The following is a 25,004-nucleotide window of genomic DNA, read 5'->3' on the forward strand; positions in this document are numbered from 1 at the left end:
TTTTTTTTTTTTTTTTTTTTTTTTTTTTTTTTTTTTTTTTTTTTTTTTTTTTTTTTTTTTTTTTTTTTTTTTCTGCTTTTTTTTTTTTCTTTTTTTTTTTTTTTTTTCTCTCTTTTCTTCTTCTTCTTCTCTTCCTCTTCTTCTTCTTCTTCTTCTTAATGTATAACAGTGTTATCTGTGCGAGCAGCATTATTTATCTTTGAATAAGTCAACAATGAAGATCTCTCTCTCTCTCTCTCTCTCTCTCTCTCTCTCTCTCTCTCTCTCTCTCTCTCTCTCTCTCTCTCTCTGTGGCGTTAGTTTAGACCAGGGGTTCTTGACCTTCTGATGACTCTAGACCCCCAATGAATTGCCCAATATGCGTCCATACCCCCTTTGCTTAAGTACTCTTAAGTCTTATTTTTTGGCAATATAACTTAATACTTAGTTTAGTACATACTTTAGGTATGAACAGCTAGGAATAGAACATACAAGAAAATCAAAAGCATTTATAGTTTTACATAGTTATTTATTTACAAAATGTACCCATGTATGCATTGACATCAAAATCAGATGTATACAAATATTTATCCAGAGATCAAGTCCCGTACCCCCAGCATGTGTTTCTCATGCCCCCAAGGGGTATAGACAACCCCTGTTTAAGAACCCCTGCTTTGGAGTTTGTAAACCCAAGAAAAGCGAAGGTAGTAGTAGCAACACCACCTGTCAGTCGAGTACCTTGTCTGGTGACGAAGTATGCCAACTAATAATGTACTTGCTGACCTTAAACTCATAACTAAATTCGTCTAAAATTATGGTGAAAGTTTTATTCTGGACACGAACTGGCGCTTTCAATAGTGATCCCGTACTTTAAATGAAAAAAGCAAAAACCGTCATTACAACGTACCGTCGGTTTTGTAAACAAACGGGGCCTGTCGGACCTGTCCCTAAGTAGTAGAATTTTAATCCCGCGCTTTAAGTTGAAAAAAATAATTCGTTCGTAAAACGTATTGTATTGGTTTTGCAATTAGTGGATCTATTCCTTTTCAATAGATCTATAAGAGCATTTTGACATCTAAAACAATGGCCAACGCTCATTGACTGCTAGCAATTCTACAGCCGAGTGAAATCCCACAACCTATATTTCACAAGAGCTTATCGAAAAACGTGCAGCTGAGAGGAGCGCGCCATAATATGCTCCAGTTTTCGCGTCTAATCTTCGTGGTAACTAACTGGGAAGAGCATTGGGAACAAGGCGGAGTGGTAGGCGACCTTAAGCTGACCAATTCTCAGGTCAACAAAGGGCGATCCAGGGTGAAAGTTGCTTTCTGATTTTAAGATATGTAAGGAATTCGCCCATTTGATCTATTGCTTGTTCGAATGACAAGTGGGCTGTTAACTTATTTCTAAAGTTCAACCTAAAGTTAGCTTTTAATTTTTTCTCTAAATTTCGCATTTATAATCCTTTAACACAGTGCTAACATTTTGAGTTATGAATGGTTTATAATAGAAGCTTTACTTTTAGCTTAATATTGATTGGTTTTACTTCACAAACAAATATAGTAGATGTAAACTTGACTAGAAATCATACGCTTATATGAAGAAGCCAGGTACTATGTCGTACCTCTAAGTAAATGGGGATACAATCCACAATGAAGTAAATTTCTCTTGTAATTTGAAATATATAGTTCTTGTAAAGGATTAGAGCTTTCGACCATCAACTGTGGTCTTGTTCACTAAAGTGTGATATGTCACCTCAAGGCACTAACAAGCAAGAGCACAAACATTTGAAAAAACAACGGTTAGGTAACAGCTAGTTCATATTATGAATGATCAGGCGGTTGAGCCCTCGTTCTTTCCAGAATTCGTCTTGATCTTCGTGGGGGAATGTTTCTATTGTCAACTGCTTGTTCTATGGTGGTTGGGTGGTTTGTTGGAGAAATGACCTGAGTGGAGTAAACAGGGGAGGAAGCAGCATCGTTATTGGCACATATATTTCTAAAGTTTGAAATTTTCCCTTTCCTTTCCTACATATCTCTTCACAAATAGCTGTATTATCTGTAATGCCAGATTTCCCGCAAAGGTCTCTGTTAATGAAATTAACGCCCCTTCTACTACTCGTCTCAAAGTCCGGTCGTTACATGCAAAAACAACCTTGGTACCTTTAAAGTTTATTGCGTGGGTTTTCCTCCCATGTAGTTGCGCAATTGCACTGTATGAACTTCCCCTTCTGCAAGCAGCAACGTGTTCTTCCCTTCTCTTATCAATGGAACGTCCGCTTTCTCCCACGTAACATTCATTGCAATCACTACAAGGTATTACATATACTCCTACATTCTCTCTATTACCCGGGTTATTTTTAATGAGTTTCTTCTTGATTGTACTGTTGTACTGAAAAACTACGTTGAAAGCCGTTCTTTTTCCTTTAAGCTGCCTAGAAAATTTATTAAGTTCTCTATTATAAGGAAGAGCAAGAGATCTTAAAATCTGCCTTTTCAGTTATATCATGAGGGGCGTTAAAACATCGATCTAGCTTTAGATAGAGACTGTAGTATAAAAAACTTTGGGCACTGAGGATATTGATTTCATTAGAGGTATTGGTAGCATCAATCAATTTAACTACAAGCATACTGGAGTAAACGTAGATTTTATTAAAGGCATGTTACTTCATAGTTTGAGAAGAAGGTAGATCATTTACCACGACGTTTCAAATTGGCATTAGATAGATTGAAGAAGAAAATTCAAGTATTTAAAATTTTAAAAGGCAGACAAAGGGAGGCTGTGTAGTGGTTATGAATAAGAACGATTACCTGATCAAGGCACACAGGCTCTTAAACGATAGTAACACATACCTTAAAGTAACAAAACCCCCTTGCATTAGCGACTTGCAGTCTGAATTTAACAAGAAAATAAAAGCCATAGTTAGCAGTGGTGTGGAAAAAGAAACCAGAAATATAGTCCTGAGTAAGCTAGCGAGAAAACTGCCGTCTTTCAGTTATTTTTACGGAACTCCCAAGATTCACAAGGAGGGGTGTCCTTTAAGGCCCATTGTCGCTAGCTGCAACAATCCTCATCGGATCTGTCATCATGGTTAGCGGATGTTTTGGGGAAATTAATAGGGACAATTTCGAAATCTCACATTAAGCACAGTATGGATTTTATGGATCAAATTAAGGAAAAGAATTATATAGGTACTATGTACAGTCTAGATATAGTTTCTTTATTCACGAATGTACCACTGAGTTTCGTGCTCGACAACTTGAAGAAATTAGCCTCAGATAATATTTTCAAGCCACCTATGCACATAGATAAATTTTGTCATTTGATTAACATTTGCGTTGAATCTACAATTTTTGAGTTTAATGGTTCGTTCTATCAACAAAAATCCGGGGTCTCGATGGGCTCACCCCTCTCCCTATATTGGCTAACTTATGTATGGAATTTTTCGAAAAGGTTTACGTTGACACACTACCGGAAGACATCAAGCCTGAAATTTGGGTTAGGTATGTAGATGATGTTTTTATTGTTTATAGACACGGCGAGGAAGCCTTTCGTAGGTTTTTAGAGTTGCTTAATGGTTTTTTGCCCTCTATTAAATTTACAGTGGAAAAGGAAATGGAAAATAGGCTTCCCTTTCTAGATATGGTAGTTCATAGAGACACAGTGAGTAGTGACTTTAAATTCAGCGTGTATAGGAAGAACACCCACACAAACACCTATATTCATTACTTTTCATATCATGAACCGAAAGTAAAGCACAACGTTTTAACCAATTTGTTTTTCCGAGCATACCGAATATGTGATCCCCAGTTCATTGACGCCGAAATAAATTTCTTGGTAGATAGTTTTACAAAACTGTGTTACCCAAAGTTTTTTATACTACAGTCTCTATCTAAAGCTAGATCGATGTTTTACGCCCCTCATGATATAACTGAAAAGGCAGATTTTAAGACATCTCTTGCTCTTCCTTATAATAGAGAACTTAATAAATTTTCTAGGCAGCTTAAAGGAAAAAAGAACGGCTTCAACGTAGTTTTTCAGTACAACAGTACAATCAAGAAGAAACTCATTAAAAATAACCCGGGTAATAGAGAGAATGTAGGAGTATATGTAATACCTTGTAGTGATTGCAATGAATGTTACGTGGGAGAAAGCGGACGTTCCATTGATAAGAGAAGGGAAGAACACGTTGCTGCTTGCAGAAGGGGAAGTTCATACAGTGCAATTGCGCAACATACATGGGAGAAAAACCACGCAATAAACTTTAAAGTACCAAGGTTGTTTTTGCATGTAACGACCGGACTTTGAGACGAGTAGTAGAAGGGGCGTTAATTTCATTAAACGAGACCTTTGCGGGAAATACTGGCATTACAGATAATACAGCTATTTGTGAAGAGATATGTAGGAAAGGGAAAATTTCAAACTTTAGAAATATATGTGCCAATAACGATGCTGCTTCCTCCCCTGTTTACTCCACTCAGGTCATTTCTCCAACAAACCACCCAACCACCATAGAACAAGCAGTTGACAATAGAAACATTCCCCCACGAAGATCAAGACGAATTCTGGAAAGAACGAGGGCTCAACCGCCTGATCATCATAATATGACTAGCTGTTACCTAACCGTTGTTTTTTTCAAAATGTTTGTGCTCTTGCTTGTTAGTTCCTTGAGGTGACATATCACACTTTAGTGAACAAGACCACAGTTGATGGTCGAAAGCTCTAATCCTTTACAAGAACTATATATTTCAAATTACAAGAGAAATTTACTTCATTGTGGATTGTATCCCCACATACTACGCTTATATGTATGTGTTTCAATAAATTCTTAGACATATAAATAGATTCAAATATCTACCCCCAAAGACAAGAATTTTTTTCTTATCACGGTACGCGGGGCAGAAAATTGCAAGCGAAATCCCAGCCATATAGAGCAAGTTGCATAATTGGATAAAAAAAAAGGATAAAAAAAAAAAAAAAGTAGCCAGGCGGGTAAGTTTATGTGGCCATGGTTAGAGCCCGCTACTCTCCACTCTTATTTTCTATATCTCACTCTCGTTTTCTATGCTGACCACTCGGACGATACATATATGTCACGATTTTACCGCCTACCTCTTATTATTTCTTTACTGTTTCCTCCTCCACGATCTCTTCTTCTCTTGCTTGTTGAGGTTATTCTGGTATCTTCTTTATTCCTTCATCGTTTCATATTGCGTTGTGTCTTCTGTTATTAAGCGTAGTGGTTTTCTTACGGGATTTTCGAAAACATTTTCATCAATATTTTTTTTCCTAGTAAAAATTATTTTAGTAAAATGCACCTGTTTATAGTATAACATTTACCATTTACCCGGTTTTTTCTGTTGGAAGGTTTATGACGTACTAAAACCCAAATTAATATCCGCAAAGTGCACAGAATCAAAAGAGAGAGAGAAAAAAAACGTAAATGCAAGTTTACCTTGGCCATCAGAGAGAGCCAACATGCGTAATTAAACGTAATGCATTATCTCTTCCATCCAAATCTGGACCCAGTTAAATTTCTGTATCCAGAGAAGAGTTAAACTGGGTATTGTGATTTCTGCAAATAATTAATAAAAGGTCTTGCGAAAATGTGTATATATCTAGCCACACCCACTGTTGCCACACGCAAGTTGGTAATTAAGGAGACTGCTCCCGATCTGCGTCGGGTTTCATGGCTAATGGAAGTAGGCCTATGGACTGAGGTTTGCTAACGTCGTTATTGAAAAGCTATAGACCTCTGGGCGAAAGAGCGATTGGAAGGCTGTCTAATGCACTTATAACTGATTTGCAATGTTACTTGGAAGATACTTAAGGCTAAAGGTCCCTTTGCATCTTGTTAAACAGGTAAAGAAGAGTATATAGACCAAGAACATACTTAATCAAGACTTCGGAACGTGTGGCTACTTTCTAAACTTGTTATTTTGGAGGCACATGAAGAACGGAATCCATTGTCAATCGGTTTTGGGTCCATTGTCAATCGGCTTTGGGCTTTGGGTCCGTTGTCAATCGGCTTTGGGTCCGTTATCAGTTGGTTTTGGGTCCGTTGTCAGTCGGCTTTGGGTTCGTTGTCAGTCAGTTTTGGGTCCGTTGTCAGCCGGTTTTGGGTCCGTTGTCAGCCAGTTTTGGGTCCGTTGTCAGTCGGCTTTATGTCCGTTGTCAGTCGGCTTTGGGTCCGTTGTCAATCGGCTTTGGGCTTTGGGTCTGTTGTCAATCGGCTTTGGGTCCGTTGTCAATCGGCTTTGGGCTTTGGGTCTGTTGTCAATCGGCTTTGGGTCCGTTGTCAATCGGTTTTGGGTCCATTGTCAGTCGGTTTTGGGTCCGTTGTCAGTTGGTTTTGGGTCCGTTGTCAGTCGGTTTTGGGTCCGTTGTCAGTCGGCTTTATGTCCGTTGTCAGTCGGCTTTGGGTCCGTGGTCAATCGGCTTTGGGCTTTGGGTCCGTTGTCAGTCGCTTTGGGCTTTGGGTCTGTTGTCAATCGGCTTTGGGTCCGTTGTCAATCGGTTTTGGGTCTATTGTCAGTCGGTTTTGGGTCCGTTGTCAGTCGGCTTTATGTCCGTTGTCAGTCGGCTTTGGGTCCGTGGTCAATCGGCTTTGGGCTTTGGGTCCGTTGTCAGTCGGCTTTGGGCTTTGGGTCTGTTGTCAATCGGCTTTGGGTCCGTTGTCAATCGGTTTTGGGTCCATTGTCAGTCGGCTTTGGGTCCATTGTCAGTCGGTTTTGGGTCCGTTGTCAGTTGGTTTGGGTCCGTTGTCAATCGGTTTTGGGTCCATTGTCAGTCGTTTTTGGGTCCGTTGTCAATCGGTTTTGGGTCCGTTGCCAGTCGGCTTTGGGTCCATTGTCGGTCGGTTTTAGGTCCGTTGTCAATCTGTTTTGGGTCCGTTGTCAATCGGCTTTGTGTCCATTGTCAGTCGGCTTTGGGTCCGTTGTCAATCTGTTTTGGGTCCGTTGTCAGTCGGCTTTGTGTCCATTGTCAGTCGGCTTTGGGTCCATTGTCAGTCGGCTTTGTGTCCATTGTCAGTCGGCTTTGGGTCCATTGTCAGTCGGCTTTGTGTCCATTGTCAGTCGGCTTTGTGTCCATTGTCGGTCGGCTTTGGGTCCGTTGTCAATCTGTTTTGGGTCCGTTGTCAGTCGGGTTTGGGTCCGTTGTCATTCAGTTTTGGGGCATTGCTTCCGTTACGTCATAGTTCAAGGTCATCGAGACAAAGCATTTAATAGATAATTAATTAGTGTAATACTATCCTCCTTGTATTTTAATACATTTTTTATAATTCATTTTTTTGATAAGCACTTTCTCTTCTTTCTGTGTTTCTCATTACCTCATCTTACTACTTCCTAATGATCACCATAATATTCTTAGGAAGCTTGAATTTTAAGTCAGTGGCCCCTTTGGTGGGCTTGTTCCACATGAATAGGGCACATCTCCTGAATAATAATAATAATAATAATAATAATAATAATAATAATAATAATAATAATAATAATAATAATAATAATAATAATAATTAGTAACTGTTTATGTTAAGAATGAAAAAGAAAAACTTGTGAAGAGAAATAATTTATGCCTTGAAATAAATAGATCAAACATTTTACATTTTAACTATATGTCAAACGTAGTCTTTTCCCTGTATACAAATCTAGTTCTATTTCGTCCCTAATTTAGTAGAAGAGTCATGAAAATTGTGTACACATGAAGACATGAGTAAAGTATAATGCCCATGTATTATTTTTTAAAAATAAGGCTGTACTTACTGATATTGCTTCCAAGGTTGGCTGTTATAGGATGTTCAAAGTTCCTCCCAAAATCCGTAACTGAACCTGGTCCTTATCATGTGTGCAAGTTGCACGTGAAAACATGAGGATGTCATTTCATTGCACTTTTAGAACGGCACTTTAAAAATCTCTTGTATTCACATCTTTTCAATTGTATTCTGCACAGCATTCCTTTGTAAAAGATGAAGAATTGCGACGAGGTAGTCTAATACAGTGACATTGATAAATAGGCTTCTTTTTTTCCTGGTGCAATTAGGAAGAAGAATGAGTTGGCAGCCTCCAGGATGTCAGCCGAACAGCGGCTGAGTCTGTACTGCAGAGTAATGATCAGGAGGGCGGGGAACTTAGCAACCCCCATTCTCTCTCTCTCTCTCTCTCTCTCTCTCTCTGTCAGTTGTAAAGAGTTTTGTAAAGTACTGATCCCTCGTCCTTACCTTGAACTTTTGTATTTCACAGAATATTTAGAACAATAATCTTCGACTTTTTTATTTTTTATTATTATTTTTTTAGAGGTGTCAGGTAACCTGAAGTCTCCAACGCCGAGTCTTTAGGCTAATTTCTATATATCTATCTATCTATTTATCGATCTATCTATTTATCTATCTATCTATCTATCTATCTATCGGTGTGAATACCTCTTGCCATAACCCTTTCAAGAAAAAGCTTATTTGAGAAGGTGGAATTACTGCAGGAAAACCGATAATAGAAAGGAAAAGGCCAAAGGAGACAACTAATTAAGAATCAGTTTTGGTAGGTTAACGGAAACCTAAGAAGTAAATCAGCGCTCTAGTTTGGGAAGATGGAATAAGTATAGGAAAACCGATGATATTAGTGAATATTAGAGAACATTAGTGTAGACTCATTCGATAGATTAACAAAAGTAATATTCATATATAAACTTGTTTTGGTGAATTTTCAAAACAAATTTAGAAATACAGCGCTCATGACTAAGGCGATATTTCTACCTTTTTCAAGGAACGACCTCAACAAACTGAGAATATATCTTCTGTCACTTTTTCCATGACCACAAAATAATAACCCCACGCTTAAGCATGGATGATTACGGCCTAACACATCTAGAATACAACAGAGAGAAGTTGGGTGGTGTTTAATTCTCACTTACTGTGGAACCTCAGATAACTCTACTAATAAAACCACTTTCGTAATGTTTTTAATTCTGTTAGCATTTATAGGGCTGGTGGCAGCAACGTCATCACTTGACATGTTAATACTTATATTAGTATTTGGAATGCTTGTACTTCCAAATGAAATTTTTTTACACTTGCGTTGATCTTTGGAATGCTTGTGTCATCAAATGAGATTTGGTGACACAAACATTCCAGATATCAACGTAAGTGTAAACATTTCATTTGAAGGTACAAGCATTCCAAATATTAAATTCGGTAAAAACTTGTGTTGATTTCTGGAATGCTTGTGTCAAAATGAAGGACCTGCCGTTTCCAGATCAGATTTATGTTGCTATTCATGTATCATTCTAGACACATTTAAAAGGGAGAACAATAATGTCAATTATTATCAGATTAAATTGTCTTGCTTACAACATGGAGCTATTTAAGGTCAGCACGTCTCTCACTATTGTCAGGTTTTGAAGTCAAAATAAGAAAGTAAAATGGCGTAAACAAATTTTGGTGGGTATTTTGAGAATTGAGAATGTCGTACAATAAAAATTCAGCCATATAACAAGTGGAAACAAAGAGAAAGACTCGAGATTCAGAAATTATAACGAAAACTATCAGAATGTGACGTGCCGTTGTAAAGGTAACCGCCTTCATCCAACTTAACTTGGCTTCTAGAACTACTACTGTAACACCTCCTCATCAGTGTCTACGACGTGACTGGAAATCTTTCGTCCTGTTTTGGGAGCGTGAAAATGGACAGTCCCCGAAATGTCGTCGTGATAAGGTCTTATAGAAGTGGTGACGAGGCGGTGATTCGAGATATTATCACCGAGGCCACGATGGAAACCGTTGGACCTTTCTTCTGGTCTGGGGTCTTGTCTGAGGTCTTCCCGCAGGTTGGTGGTGGTGACGTTAGGTCAACAATGTCCTAAATTCCTTCAAGGTTTCTTAAGTTTAGTTTAGATGCTGGGTACGAATGTAATAATGCATTTTTTTTTCTTATTTTGATTGAAGTCATTCTTAATTTGATTGATAGCACTTTTTCAGGACGTTGCAGGTATTAGGCTAGGTACCTAAGGACGACGGTATCAGGACTAGCTAGTAGCCAGCTAGTATAGTAGTATACTAGCGTTTATACCTATGTATGTAGCTTACGTATCATGTAACATATGTATGTATTTAGTAGGTCCTAGGTAGTACCTAGGCTAGTATCCAGTTCTAACCTTTCCATAACCTAACCTATCCGAGGGCACCTTGCCCTGCCTTTGCAGAGGTGGGGGCTTTTTACCCCGCTCTCTCTGGATCCGTGCAACTTTACATCATACTACAGGGTCAAATAAAGATGAAGGGTAACACTTGTTTAAAAAGGAAAAAGAAAAATTTGGGTAGCCTAATACTCAAAATTTAATTAAACCTGCCTTGTTTTGTTGCTGTGAATTAAAATATTGTATTACATTGCTAGGTAATAATGAATTTACCAAATTTGTGATGACTGTTGTTTTGCAATTGTGCCTTAACTAATGTTCAGATGGAGGGTAACAGCAGATGAGTTACAAATCGGCACGACTAAGTTTCCATTTGGATGTGCTTAAGCACTGGTTATGACTTAGTAAACCAAAAGAAACAACATTGAATATACCTATATGTCAGAAACAGATTGGGGGGGACTAAATTTCCTTAATATATTCAGAAGCCTTGTTCTATTACAAGCAGTTCCTGCTTACCGGCGGCATCAGTTAATAGCGTTTTGGTTTTACAACGCTTGACCAACAATGCCGTTAACAAAATTTTTTGGTGCCTGTAAGCAGTTTATCGGTTTTGGTGAGTGGTTTATTTGTGTCGGTAAATGGTTTATTGGCACTGATAACCACTTAATAACGGTGTTATTAAGCGTTTTATCAGTGCTGATAACCGGTTAATGACACCATTAAGGGTATTGGCATTTAGGGCATCGTAAACGCCATTTATTACCATAATGATTTTGATGTTCTGGTTAATGTCAATTTTCAGATATCGGCGCTTACCCAGGAACGAAACCCCGCCGTTAACCGCGAACTATCTAATTGGAGGTAACCATGGAAATGCTAGGTATAAGCATTTTTAGTGGGTTTTAGTGGAGTTTAAACTAACAAAATAGGCAGTTCTTAGCATTTTTATAGGGAGTTCTAAGTACTCACGGATTTAGCTATTCACGGGGTTTTGGAACGCATCCCCCGCGAATACGGGTGGTCCACTGTATAGTTCAACATGGTGAACTAAACTAGGTTAGGACTCTGCATATGTATGAGCCTTCCCCTGCTCGTACACGTGACAGGGAATGATGGAATCTGACAGTGCCAGGTCTGGTGTTTGATTGACTGTCCCTCCAGACTTTCATTATAAGTGGAGAAGTGTAGGATGTGGCCGGTAGTTCACATGTTGCATGCTGTCAAGCCTTTGAAATGGTGCCAATCATTTCCATTAGACAGTCATCCTACTTAAGTAATGTACGTAGTAAGCTTCCTTTATGAAAGTCGGTGTGTTGTATTCTTGTAGGAACAAATAAATTTCAAAAGTTAATTTGTAGTTTTATGTAGCACTATAAATTAAGCAAAAACTTACCTTTTTCTTGTTTTATTTATCACATTAGCTATACATAATGACAGCTGTGTCCATTTGATTATCACCACCATTGTTCATTTAAACAAAAACAAAAAAATAGTGAGATGAGGCATGTCCCTTTATTTATTAAGATTTCAGAAGATACAAATTTTTTCCCACCCATTATCTATTTTAAAAATATGCAAAACTGTATAATGTTCTCCATAGGCATCTTAGAGACCATATAAGAACCTTCAAAGTTTACATTAATTCCGATCTTACTCACAGGTTGCCCTGTTAGTGATGGCCTTTGCTTTCATTGGGTTGGGGATTCCCTTCAAATTTTGCCTGGTTGGAATTCCTGTTGCTGTCTTACTGATTTATTTTGGTGTATGGTCTGCCCACTTGTTTAAGGTATGTTCTTTTCTTATATGATCATTTTTATCTTTTGTAATTCCTGTCTGTTTAATCACAAATTCCCATTGAATAATATTTTATTAACTTAGACTTCCCTCTTTAATCATGTTTATATCAATTCAGACATTTTTCTGTTCTCTATTTTTTATTGAAGAATCTGATCACCATGTTTTTTTTATATTTTTATTGAAAATTCAAAATCCTCAGAGGTAATTGTTATCAAGGAAAAGTATATGGTTTGTTTTGAATATGTGTGCAAGTAATCCAACTTTGAAATTTTTTTTTTACTAATGTCATTTTGTTATGTGAAAGACTTGAATTAATACCTCTTTTCACTAACTAAGGGAAACCTATCAATGATTTGCACTTATGACAAGTGGCAAAGAGAAAAATTAGCATCAAACTTTTACTGGCAACAAGCCCGAATCATAAGTTGCTAAAGGTAATATCAGACATGTTTTCAGTTAAGTGTAGCCTCCATAGATATCATTTGTATGATTATCTGCAATTTATCTCAATATATTTTCTTGCATGGTTGTAAGAGGGTCAGTAGGTAGCAGAAAAGTTTAGGAATTGGCATTATTCAGCATTTAAATTCATGTGAACTTGATAAAGGGATGGTTTGAGCTGCTAGTTTTACTATACGTACAGTATACTGTAGTGGTTCTGCTAGTAGCCAAAATCACATCAGTAATCAAAATGCATAGGTTATTAGCTTTTGTCAGACACATGATATTGTAAAGATCTACCATCCAGAGTGGATTGACAATGTGACAAGTTGAGGTGCAGTGCCTTCTTAACTGCTATAGTCGTTAAAGTTGTTCTTTCTTTGTGGCAGAAACATTTCTGTACAAGTAGCTTCATTATTTAATGCAGTGGTTTGTCTTTTTACAGACAAATAATTGTTTCAAAGCAGATTTTGATTTGGATATACAAATAGCGGCCATATCCTGAGCTTTTTACGCCTCCCATCTGAGTACTATATGTACAAACACACTACTATGAGTGGAGCTTTGTACTGAGCAGGAAGTGAAAGAAATGAGGGGTTCTTAGCCAAAATTTGGGATAATTTACCTTCGGTTGTAGTGCAATCTTCTTTTTATGATTACAGTACTATACCTGAGTTCTTCCATTTTAATCCTAACCATTGGATACAATGTAAGGTAACAATTTATATTCGCAAAACATAAAACTAGTCATAAAATATTATATTTTACTGTTGAGTCCCTTTTCCTGTCCCTGTGTTTGGTGGTTGACATATAGTACATTGCAGTAGAGGAGTTGGTTTCCTTAGACTTATCTTTAATCAATACTTACCTCATTGTAACTGTCATTAGATAGTACTTGGTCTATTTAATTATAAAATCTTAAAGGGAACAGTAATTTTAAGTTGTCTATTGGTTAACTGTTCTATGTTTGTCAACATTTACAAAGTGTTTGTCAACATACACAAAGTAAAACTTGTTTTGAACTGTGTTATGTTCACAGGCAATGGAACTTCATCAAGATTTGAATAACATTTCGCAGACTTATTTGAGTGACCCCACTTGTGGATTTTGGGTTGCTGAAGCCTATGAAGTTTCTGAAGCTAGTGAACTTGATATTACTATCAATAAGGCAAAAAAAGTAAGAACATTCATTAATGATTTTCTTTAGCTAGTAGTACTTAAAATATTATTTCATTAGGATTTTACTATCACAAGTTTAAATCCTCATGTTAACAAAAAGTCATGTGTGTGTTTTGTGAAATATTGGGGCCCCCATTCATGTGGCAGCTAATCTGTCTGATGTGGTATAACTATTTTTGACTGGCTGTATTGGTCTGTAAAAGATATACCTGATGAGTGTTTTGTGTCCTGAGAAACAGTGATGTTATTTTTTTAATATTACACATTTCTGCTAAGTACTTAAAAGATATCTATATTCTTTCCAGATTGATTATGATTTTTTGAGAGAAAGTGAACTTGATGCCAGAGGGGTGAACTTGAACGGCCTGAAAAAGAACATTGTTGGAACTGTTGCTCTTACAAAGTCTTTACATGGAGGTTTAAAGTAAGTATGTAATATTTAGTTTACTGTATACGTGAAAGTTATTCATTGAAAATATTCAAAGTATTATTGAACTCCATAATGTCAGTTATCATGAATGCTAAAAATTTAATTTTTTCAGTAGTTTTCATTAGATTCCAATTTATAGTTTGATGTTGACCTTTCATATGACAGTTTATTATGTAGAGTATTTTCTATGCAGTTGAAGTATGTAAAGTATGTGGCTTTTACAAAACATACTAGTGAACTTGTCTTATCAGAAATAAGGGCAATATTCAAGTAAATTTGCAGTTACTCATAATTGGAAACTCTTTGTAACTACAGCCTCTGCTGTATCTGAGGTCATTCCCATGTAAGTTCCTTTTCTGTTTCCAATGAGATTATTCTTTTCAGCAAAAGTTTGCTTTGTAAGTCAGTGGCTCTTTAGGCTTCCTCTTATAAATGCTTGCACAAATTGATAGATAATAAATATAGTAGTGATAATGAATACAAAAATGCCATTTAAACTTGTTATAATTCTATATATAGTTTTTATCATACACTTCAGATACATTTATGAAGGTTTGTCAGGTTGACAATGTTATGATTGTTAAACCTAATCTGCAAGCCATTGTCTTGACATAGATTGATGTTACATGAACTAAAAATCATGAATGCAGTCATACGTTTTATTTTTCAGAGCGTGGCTTCGTCGTATGGCTGTGAAAAAGGCATATAGGCGGCGTGGGATAGCTTCAAGGTTGGTTGACGAAGTTGTTCAATTCTGCACTGATAAGTGTTATGAAGGAATAGAACTTGTAACAACGGAATGCCACTATCAGGTAAATATGCATCTTATAATTTTTGTGTGCACAAAGCTCTACTATTGTGATTCATGTATTTATGCTCCTCTACCAATGTAAACCAATGTATGGAATGTGCCTGTCAGACTTTGGATTTTGCCCTATTTTATCTAGTATTAGGCCTGTAGAGCAACAGTTACATTGCATTTATTTATGCTATAATGCCGGTTAAAATACAATTTGGTGTGATATTAAAAAAATGCTCTGTTCATAATCTCAGAATTATATCTCCCTTTCTTAGGTTCCCATATATTCTAGTAAGTTTCTGTTGTACTCATTTATTGGATATTCCTCTTTACTCAGCATATTTACTACATCACATTAATGTGAACATGAAGAGTAAAAAGGAATGTCAAGATTAAAGTGAAGATGCTTGTATATTTAATGGACAAAAAAAAAAAAAATTTCTTGGATACATGTGTACATTTTGCTAAAATGCCATATTCTCTCTACCTGTAATTGGTACAGATTTTTTGTCTGCAGACAGTAATAATGGTTGGATTTGACATGCGATTAAAGCCTCTTCTAACCTGGGAAAGAATTAATTTTAACGTTTTTATTTCAGGCTCGTGAATTGTACTTCCGAAAAGGATTTGAAGCAGAGCACACCTATTACAAGTATTATCTTAATGTTAGGCAACCAATGTATCAGTTCTATTTACCTCTGAAGCCTCCCAAAGCAGAGCTAATGGAAGTGGCATCATCATGAATGCCAACAATGTAGAAGCATTTGTTTAAAGAAAAGGCATCTTGTTATACATTGCAGAGCTAATGGAAGTGGCATCGTCCTGAATGTAAATAAGGTAAAATCATTTGTTTTAAGAAAATGTATCTTGTTATACACTGCTTTTTGTATGCTATATTTTTGTAGTTGTCATAGAGGAGACCTGAATTTCCAAACATAGCCAAATGTCTTAGTGCTAAGTTCCAGTCATTTGAGTATTATGTCATTTCACACTTTTTTTAACTTGGTTTGTAATTTGATCGGAATTTTTCCCCCTCTGTAGTTTGCTGAGTCAATGTAAATTTAAATTGCATTGTTCTTATGAGGATACAAACCCATAGTTTTTAAATTAGTATCTTTTGCAAAAGCTGGAAACAAAGCTTTTGAATTCTTGCCATTCTTCATCCTCCTCACCTGTCTTCTTTCCCTCAACCATAGAGAGCATAAGGAGGCACCCCATAAGCAGTCCTCTGTAAGAAAGCTAAGAAGTCATCTTGCACCATCCCCTTCTTTTGGGCTTGTTGGCAATGCCAGTAACCGTTGGCAGCGGTTGGTGATTGTGGGCAAGACAGGTGCTTTAGTGTGTGTCTGCTGGTGATCAACCTCCAAATTATGGGTGTACTCAAGACATGATCACGGGCGCATGACTGGTTGCTCCTGTCATTTGTGTTCCCATCTAAGACGTGGATAGTATGTCTTGACTCATCCAGTGATCATGCTTCCTCGGAAATATTTAGGGAAGAGTTCACTCTTATGTTTTTCTAGCAGTGTTAGCTCTCTGTGGCTGTCATGGCCAACTCTGCAAGTCTTTTGCTGGCTCTCCAGACCACTGTGGTAATGGCAATAACCCTGTATGTCGTACCAACCTGGTCTGCCTGACTGACTCTGACCATGCACAACCATCCTGATGCTATCCTGGCTTGCATACGGCTCAGTTACATTGACTTGTGCACAGCCCATTGTGGGTCATTAGAGCCATGGAGAGTACTGTCCTTCTGGCCAAGTCTTTGTTATCACCAGTTTGCAGGGGTCCATGCTTTACAGCTGCATCCTACTCTCTGTCAAGCCAAATCCGAAGTCTTGTTTGATTGGTGTCAGCAAAGACAGTGAATTGCAGTCTCTCCAACCTATTATAGCATTTCAATGGGACACACTAGTTTTCTTTTCTGCTTTGTTGGTGACAACCAAGTACCTGTGCAATACCTGATATTAAGACCAGAGTTTCAAGAGCATGTTCACTAGTGCTGGCAGCAATATCTAAGACACAATCTTGTTCTGGCTTCAAGGATTCTTCAGACAGAAGTACAACTCTTGGAAAAGAAATCCTGATGGCATACCATGTGTGAGAGCTCAGTAAGTCAGGGGCACTGCCCTACCCCTAGCGTTCAGGAGAAACTTGTAATCTCACAGTTAATGAGGTCAGGTGTATGTTAAAGTCAGGAGCCTTCCTTGCTCTGCTCAGCTGCATGAATGGCAAGTTGACATTTCTGGGAGGCAAGTCAGCACTTGCCGTGATCTTGACACAATTTGTTATGCCTGAGGGGTAAATTTTCATTAAATGAGGAGAGTTTGTAACCACATAGGAACAAATGTCACAAAATTTCTAAGATCAGGGTTGTATAGAGGAAAAATTCAAATGAGGTATTTAATTATAATCCCACCTGTAATTGCCGTGTTACTGAAGGAAAACTTTATAAGTGCATGGAAGTGTACATTGATTACCCACAACCCTGGACGAGGGATCATCAAATTTGCAAACATTATTTCCCAGCTTCAACAACCAGTTGAACTTAAGTGAACTTTTGTGAAGAATAACTATTAAAAGACTTAGGGTTTATATGTCTATGAAACATGCAAATTAGCTTATTATTATTTTTTTTAAGTATCCTTGTTTGGAAAACAAATTGCATGGCAGTTAGGATGTATAGTATTAAGTGGTGACATTCCTATAGAATAAGTCAAAAGACCATGTAGTTGAATACATCTGCAGCCAACAAGTCTGATTGCTTCATTCTTATGCTTGACAACCTTCCATTAAGGAATCCAAGGCAATGTTGATCTAAAGGTTTCTAGAATATAGTCTGTAGCTTTCAGATTTGCTTGCCAAGGCTACAGTAAACTTCCACAAAATAGAATGCCTTTCAAACAGATAAACAGCTCATGAATCGGTGTACCCTGAAGGGGAAGCATTCAGAACCAAGATGTGTTAGACCAAGGGTTTCATTGAAGACTAAGTTATCAAACGGCACACTGCACCAAAATGTGGCGCATGAAATAACTTGAAGCATATTACTAAACTCATAAATGGCATGATAGAAACTGATATTAGCGTCATAAATTTATAATAATGATATTCACATCATGTATTTAGTATTTACAAAGACTATAAATGATGTATTGATAGTCTTTAACCCATAAGGTTAAAGTTACAAGTGAATAAATATGTATTTATTTAGTTAAAAGACCTAATAAAATGGTTTAAGAAAACTGCCTTTGGATTTTTAATATCACTCACTTGTTTGGTTTAACTGATACTTTTCCCTAATGAGAGAAAGACAGTTTTTACCTACTGGCCCTTGTGATTCATGGAGCAATTGGCAATTTTCATGAATATTTACTCTTTCATGAACAGTAACAGGGTCACTTCAAAAGTACAAATGACATACAACGAGCCTCTAAAAACCATACATGAATTTCCAATAAGGTTTGCTGGTATGGATAAGTCAACACTGGTTCTCTGGAAATGTAAGAACTGCAAGCAATGAAGACTGGATGAGTGGGACTGGCAACTTTGCTACAGAGAGCTGATGTCCAATTATAGTTGTGCCTTGATAGCCAAGATAAGCTGGTTGTAGACCTAGTAGTTACTTCCTGTCATATTTACAGATCTACAGCATAATGTTATTATTGGTCTTCAGACACCAATTGATCATATATAAAAAAACAAATACAGTATATATATATAACTAATACAAAATCCTCAGGTTAAAAATTAACATTGTTTTGAGTAAATCATAAATTATATTACAACTGGATGAACACTGTACATGGTTTTGTGCCACTTTCACCAGCAAAATGTAGTTTACCAAGTATGTTTACAAGTCAAAAGATGGAATTGCCTCAGCAGATATAGTATTGCATTGTAGTAGGCACTGTTATTTTGCACATTTCACTCCCATCCACATTAATCTCGGTTTCTTCTTCAGATGCATATTAATACACTTTTTCATGCAATGGAGCTTTTGTAGTTATACAACTGATTTAAGCATTTTTAATTCTTGTTTAATGCATATGTGGTAAATATTCTTCAAGAACTGTAACTGATATTTAGTAAGCTGTCTGCATGATGGCTAATGAGCAGGTTCTGTTATTTATAGCGCAACATACAAAACTGCATAGTTTTTTGTGAATATAAAAACTTGTTCACTCTGTAGTTAAGTATAAAGAAGAAATATTTGACTTGATGCAGTTTTACACTTTCTATAAACAAGATCCCTCTAACAGTCATCAAGGAAACAGCTTTTGGAAATATTAAGTACAAATTATGAAAATTATTTCAATGTATGTAACAAGGATTTAAAAACTTTCAAATTAATTTAAATGCATTACAAATGTAAAAGCTAAGAAACCAACCTCGATTTGTAAGAATGGTTAAAAGTAGTAATTTTGTATTCATTGGTTTGTTGACAGTAATCAACAAACATTCATATAAAAAAGAAGCTCATTTTAATGTTGTTACAAGAATAACATGGAAAATAACAGTGACGTACTAGATTACATACATGTTAAAAGTTCAAAACTAATTAAAACAATGTCAGTTAGCAATAAAGAAAGTTTTCAAAGTTTTTCCCAAATCTGTGCCTTAACATATCATTTCTAAATGAAGCATAAAATATTTACATATATCAATGAAGACCCAGCGACAATGCTACATTACATGTAGACATCATAGAAAGTATGAACTACAGCAATGGCAACTTGAAAATAATTCAACAAAAGTTTATATATATAAATATATTGTATATACACACACTCGATAAGCTCTCCAACAAGCATAAAAATAACTGTACATACTCTAAATTTTTCATCAATAATGTACATTGTTTCACCATTACTCCAATTATAACAGTTCTTACACTACTAAAGTTACTCCTGCAGGGCATTTTGTTTTGTGAAAAGAGTGGCATTGCTTGACTAGTCTTCCATTACAAACAGTACAGGAAATATAAATATGAAAGATATGATCAATCTTCATAAATATTTTCACAGATACGCATGGAATTCATAGAAAAAATAAAAGTATGACTAAAAATGGATAAGAAACAGCAGTACATTTCAAAACAATATAAATATAGCACTTATGCATTTCCTCATTAAGGCAATATACAAAACTAGTAACAGGACAAACAGCAGCACAGCCTTCTAAAATATCATGAGTATTCGATACTCTCATGGTCATTAGAACAATCATGTTCCTCAAAATTAAGTTCAATAGTATCATTACACTATATGAAACCAATGGGTAATCTCCATGGTACATTTTTGTAAATACTGCTTTGAAAAAATTATAATAGTAATCTGAAGCAGAATGAATTATGCAAACATCACCTTGAAAATGCTAAACAAATGCCACAAAAATAAGACCATACCCTACGTTCTTTAAAAAACTATAGATGTAAATTATGTTTTGTAAGTCAATAAGCTTAAATTGTTTTTGAAACAATCATAAAATATAAAAATTAACCAAATATTCTACAACTGATTACTTGTATATATACATGTGCTGTATTTGATTCATTAACTGAACAAGGATTACCCTTAATTTAAAAGTTGATATTTATTTACTCACTTTTTGTAATTTGATCCCTACATATAAAAGTTTATACAACTGTTTAATTTGTAGTTCCTATGACCCAAAATCTTAAATCAACAATAAATTAATAGTCTACTTTTAATAAAACTGGATCTACTCTTTGTAAAATAATAACCAGCAGGAAAATTCAGGTTTTAGAAGTGTGACCATTAATTTTCAAATTCTTCCAGCACTGGTTACGACAAAATTAAATGGACAAAATATGAGCCTGCTTTTGGAATGGACACGAATGATTAAGTAAACTTTAACCAAAGTGACAGTTGCTGGTCAAATGCATTGCCTTTTAAGACAATAAAAAAACAATGCAGATTATGTCAAATGCAAATGTAGAAAATTTACACTTTTTCCATGGCAATCAAAAGTACTTGTCCAATTCTAACATTCTGAGGTCCAAATTCACATATTCAAGGTCAAATTACATCTGCAGTCCAAATTTTAAAAATTGTTCCTCAACTCTTCTTCCTTTTCAAATGCAAAGTTTGATCAATAAAAATGATTAATAAATAGTAATACTCACCTTAGTCAATTGCAGACATTTAAAAGTCCAAATTTCAGAAGGAGCTCTTACACTGAACAGCATGTATGCTGCATAATTCTACCCCATGGGCCTTGATAATAGATGACCAGGTGTGCCAGAGAGGTTTCAGAGGTCATTTGATAATATTCTGCTCCTTTACTGTGGTCTTCCTAACACTTATTTCATTTTTTGTCATCAGTATCTATCCACAGAAAATATACGTGTTATGGAAAAATTTACCTTTTTCCATAGGTTCTAAATATAAATGAACTCATTTTTGTTACTTTGATCATTTACAAACTTACTCATTTTTCTGCATTTAAGGCATGGATGAATTCCTCTAGTTTCTCTTGAATCTGTCGTACTCGTTCTGAAGAAAAACAAATATTTTAGAATTGAAAACATTTTTGCTTTACAGATAGGGCCTAAATTGACATAGTTTTATGTTGGTTTACCCTCTTATGTTGGTTTACCCCCAGTTCACACAGGTGATCACATTCTTATTGCATTTATAGAACCTTGATAAAATTGAACATTGATATACACACTTGATTATGTCTGGTTATGTTAATAACCTTGCCTCAAAATAAAAATACAACACTGCATGCTTTGTGTGCAAACTAGTGAAAATTGAAAAATAAATAAATGCTCAATCCCATCACCTGGTGTCTGTTATGCCTAGTTTCCTATTCTTACTTCTGTAATGTATTTTGAGGTCAAACACACTGTGACTCCTATGTATGCTAACAAATACTTACTGAGTTCTTCTGCAAGCATAACTCGTCTTCCTGTTAGAAGCTGTTCTTTCTTTTCGGGGTCATATCCATATTCTTCTAAAACTTCTTTAATATCTTTTTCTAGTCTTCTTGCTGTAAAATAAAACACAGGTTATAGTTTGTTAAGACTTTCTAAACGGAATGTGGGCAAAAAGAGTTAAAGACAGCTTATTTATGGGGGAATTGTGGCCTGGAAAATAAAACTCATAAGTACTGGAAGTAGAACTGCATCAATTTCAGGTATTCCATACTAATCTATCCATACAAAAGTTCTTACCTTCCCTGTTCATGACTTGTTGTCTAAGAGCATTAGCTGTAATCTTGATCATCTGCTGGATCCTCCAGAATAGAACAATGTCATTACATTCAACCTGAAAATAAAATAAAGTTAGTTGTGAATTTTTGTAACAATACTCTACATACAACTTTTCTTCTTGATGATGTGTCATTGGCAATACAATTAAGGAATGTATTTCCAATACATGAATTTACATTCATCATACTTTATTGAACTCAAAAGTACAAATTCAGAATGCAGTTAAATAAATATTGTGATAAAAATGCTGAAAAACATTACCATGACTGACTTGCATTGCAGACAGACTTCATCAGAGTAATTAAAATTAGATGTATCACCAATATATTTCCTTGCAAAAAAAGGTATCAGGACTGAGTTAAACTGATAACAATTACCATTAATACTGCAAAAATATATATACTATATATATTTATTGATTAAACCTTGTGCTCACATTCTTTTCTCTAATTACTGTACCTTACTTTGAAACTTCTTACATGTACCATTTAAACATTCCTATTATCTTTTCTAAAATAAATTAGTTAGCTTACCCCAAGTTCGCCTTCTAATCCTTGATGATATGCATAAAATGCCTTTCGACAATCATATGCTTTTGCTAACGACCTCCGCAGGAAGTGCCTACGATATACTGGGTGCCATGTTTCTCTGATAAACTCATTGTCAACCTCTACTCCTTGGCTCTGTACATTTTTACGGACCGCAGTGACTTCATCATAAGTTAGTGTGTTTTTGTGAGTCTGAAAAGGGAGGAAGGATAATAGACCACCTTTTGTAAAAATGATATCTCAATTAGCATGAAAATGTAAACTGAAATAATTTGATTGAAATGTTTCCTACAAAGCAAATGAAAAATATATCATCCCTCCCAATATGACTTACATATTCAGTGACTAGTATTTTTTCCAGTTCCCCTTTTACTGCTGCTCTCCTCTTCTGTTCCTCTGTGGGAGTGCACCAGTACATCCATTGTTCTTTGGTACCAGGACCAACCATTTCCCTAAAATAAATAAAGGCCAAATAAGTGGAGGTTCTTTATTGACAAATTTGAACACTTGAATAATGCTAGATATGATTTTATTTAATCAATATCTAAAGCTCTTCCTCTGTGTCTCCCTGAAGGGCTTTCACTTGATATAGAAATTCTCCAACTATTGCTCTTATAAGAAATTTCCCAGGAGTCTCTTCTGGATCAATTTGCAATATAAACAGTAGAAAAGATAAGTTGTTAAAGTTCATTAGATCAAAATAAATAACTATATTAAAACATACTAAAGACCTTGAATCTTACCTCAAAGTTCCTTCAATGTTCAGCAACTTTTCTTTCACAGAGTCTTCCAGAAATTTGCATGCAGCATCCCACTGTTGTTTATCATGAACTGACCTGTCTTCTAGAGCATTTAGCTGGATCACTCTAAGAACGTCAGCAGCCTATAGGGAAAATATTTTGTATTAACAACTGTAGGTCTATAAAATCTTCAAATAACTTTTATACATTATATACATTAATCATAAACTTTATTGTACCAAATTATCTGATTATCCTCATGCTTATCATCAATATTTTTCCTTGTACCGAAATATAATTACAGGCACTTTCTACAGACTAAAAACAATGGCAAAGCAGTGTAAAATCTTTTTGTGTGGACCATCAAGAGTGCCTTAAAATAAAGATTCAGTTTTTAGTTCAGTAAACAAAGGATAACAAAGTGTGTTTATCTTCTGAGCCATATTTCAATGGAAGGGTATGGAATACGATCCAGGCAAGTAAACACGGCAAAGAGGCGAATGGCAACAAAGAATCCCACGAAAGAGAAACAAGGCTGGCTAAACGCTTCTAGGTCTCTGTTAGTCCACCTGTGCATGGGTGTTAAAAGAACTTCAGAGTTGAATCCTTTGAGACAGCAAAAATGGTGAAAGGTATTAGCCCTTTTTTCTTCTCCAAAATTACCTAACAACTTCCTAAATATGATGTTTCCTCACCTGAACTGAAATTAGAAGCTCATATAAAAACTTCTTATAAAACAAAATTGTCTTTATTGCTTGTCCTCCCTCAGAACTTTGAAGCCCTGATCAAGGGAATACAATAAAATCTTTAGGAACGAGTACTTAAGTGACATGATGAAAAGATGGTTACAAAATGTAATACTATGTATATATCATCATTACAAAGCAACTATTTCCTGGCAATTAAGACACTTTTTATCTGGAAATAAGTCTTGGAAATTTACCATCAGTCCTGAAGGAAAAGGTTACAATTTTCATGGGCCTATAATGATCCCAGATGATGTTATTTTCACCAGACAGAACCACAACTCTTGTATATGATCTCTGAATGAAGTATATAAATAATACCAAGTTGAAGTAACCAAAAGTACAGTACCACAAAAAACAAAAAATACACTTAGTGCACATTACTTTCAAGTTTTGAAGATTGCAATGTACAGTAACTGTGCAATAAGATGTTATTTCATATTTCTAATACTTCCTATTGTGGCATTTAGGTGTTCCTTTGAGACCAAAGGAAATTGTTGCAGAAACCTACATCTAATAATATAAAAACCTTAAAATACTACACCAGCTGTAGACCAATCCATTTAAACACAGTGAGACACTGTTGGCCAAGAAAATTTCTGCTGAAACATGGTTAAGCAGTTTAAACCATATAGTATGTTACTAAGTAATCTATCAAGTGTTCAGTCTGCTGGTATAAAGCTTATTAAATATCTAAGCCAATGGACTTGAATAAAATGTAAAACCACAATAATCACCATGCTGCGCCAGTCAAAACCACAATGCAGTAAGCCAGCTGAGTTCATACAGCACACCAACCAAAACAAACATCAAATTGTGGTATGTCGCCAGCATGATAATCAGGTTACTGTAAACATTGTTCTTTTATTATAGCCCACACATATTTTCATTAATAGTCAGATACTCTAGTGAGGTTAAAAACCAAAGCAGGGCCAAACATTGAATGGTGAAATTGAAATATAAAGTTGGTGTAG

At 35.8% G+C, this 25,004-nt stretch overlaps 3 protein-coding genes across 11 annotated transcripts in view; 1 reads left to right on the forward strand and 2 right to left on the reverse strand.

The window, feature by feature from the left end:
- The window catches only part of LOC135222974 (putative N-acetylated-alpha-linked acidic dipeptidase), a 47,139-nt gene extending 39,079 nt beyond the window's left edge, over window positions 1–8,060 (reverse strand). Inside the window, exon 1 of the mRNA XM_064261455.1 lies at window positions 7,743–8,060. The gene's annotated coding sequence lies outside the window, so the exon portion shown is untranslated. The remainder of the gene's footprint in view (window positions 1–7,742) is intronic.
- A 1,509-nt stretch (window positions 8,061–9,569) lies between these two features.
- LOC135222980 (uncharacterized) lies at window positions 9,570–23,527 on the forward strand. 5 transcript variants are annotated; one of them, XM_064261475.1, is made up of 7 exons: window positions 9,570–9,798; window positions 11,771–11,896; window positions 13,388–13,525; window positions 13,833–13,951; window positions 14,628–14,769; window positions 15,032–15,047; window positions 15,356–15,497. In XM_064261475.1, exons 1-7 carry the CDS (start codon window positions 9,655–9,657, stop codon window positions 15,361–15,363), a joined length of 693 nt encoding a protein of 230 aa, XP_064117545.1. In that variant the 5' UTR covers window positions 9,570–9,654; the 3' UTR covers window positions 15,364–15,497. The 5 variants fall into 5 exon arrangements, 4 of the variants coding, with proteins under 4 accessions (XP_064117545.1, XP_064117547.1, XP_064117546.1 ...); XR_010316412.1 differs by lacking the exon at window positions 15,032–15,047 and adding an exon at window positions 23,328–23,527 and having other exon boundaries at window positions 9,571–9,798; window positions 15,356–15,593; XM_064261474.1 differs by lacking the exon at window positions 15,032–15,047 and having other exon boundaries at window positions 9,571–9,798; window positions 15,356–18,005.
- Window positions 17,304–25,004, reverse strand: part of LOC135222975 (dynamin-like 120 kDa protein, mitochondrial) — a 33,837-nt gene continuing 26,136 nt past the window's right edge. For all 5 annotated transcript variants that reach the window (XM_064261458.1, XM_064261457.1, XM_064261460.1 and 2 more), the window contains 6 exons: window positions 23,288–23,427; window positions 22,879–22,996; window positions 22,530–22,736; window positions 21,958–22,051; window positions 21,663–21,773; window positions 17,304–21,274 (listed from right to left, as the gene is read on the reverse strand). In XM_064261458.1, coding sequence (XP_064117528.1) covers window positions 21,210–21,274; window positions 21,663–21,773; window positions 21,958–22,051; window positions 22,530–22,736; window positions 22,879–22,996; window positions 23,288–23,427 — 735 coding nt within the window. In that variant the 3' untranslated portion in view covers window positions 17,304–21,209. The remainder of the gene's footprint in view (window positions 21,275–21,662; window positions 21,774–21,957; window positions 22,052–22,529; window positions 22,737–22,878; window positions 22,997–23,287; window positions 23,428–25,004) is intronic.

Source organism: Macrobrachium nipponense, chromosome 8 (genome assembly GCF_015104395.2).
Source record: "Macrobrachium nipponense isolate FS-2020 chromosome 8, ASM1510439v2, whole genome shotgun sequence".
Taxonomy (NCBI): domain Eukaryota; kingdom Metazoa; phylum Arthropoda; class Malacostraca; order Decapoda; family Palaemonidae; genus Macrobrachium; species Macrobrachium nipponense.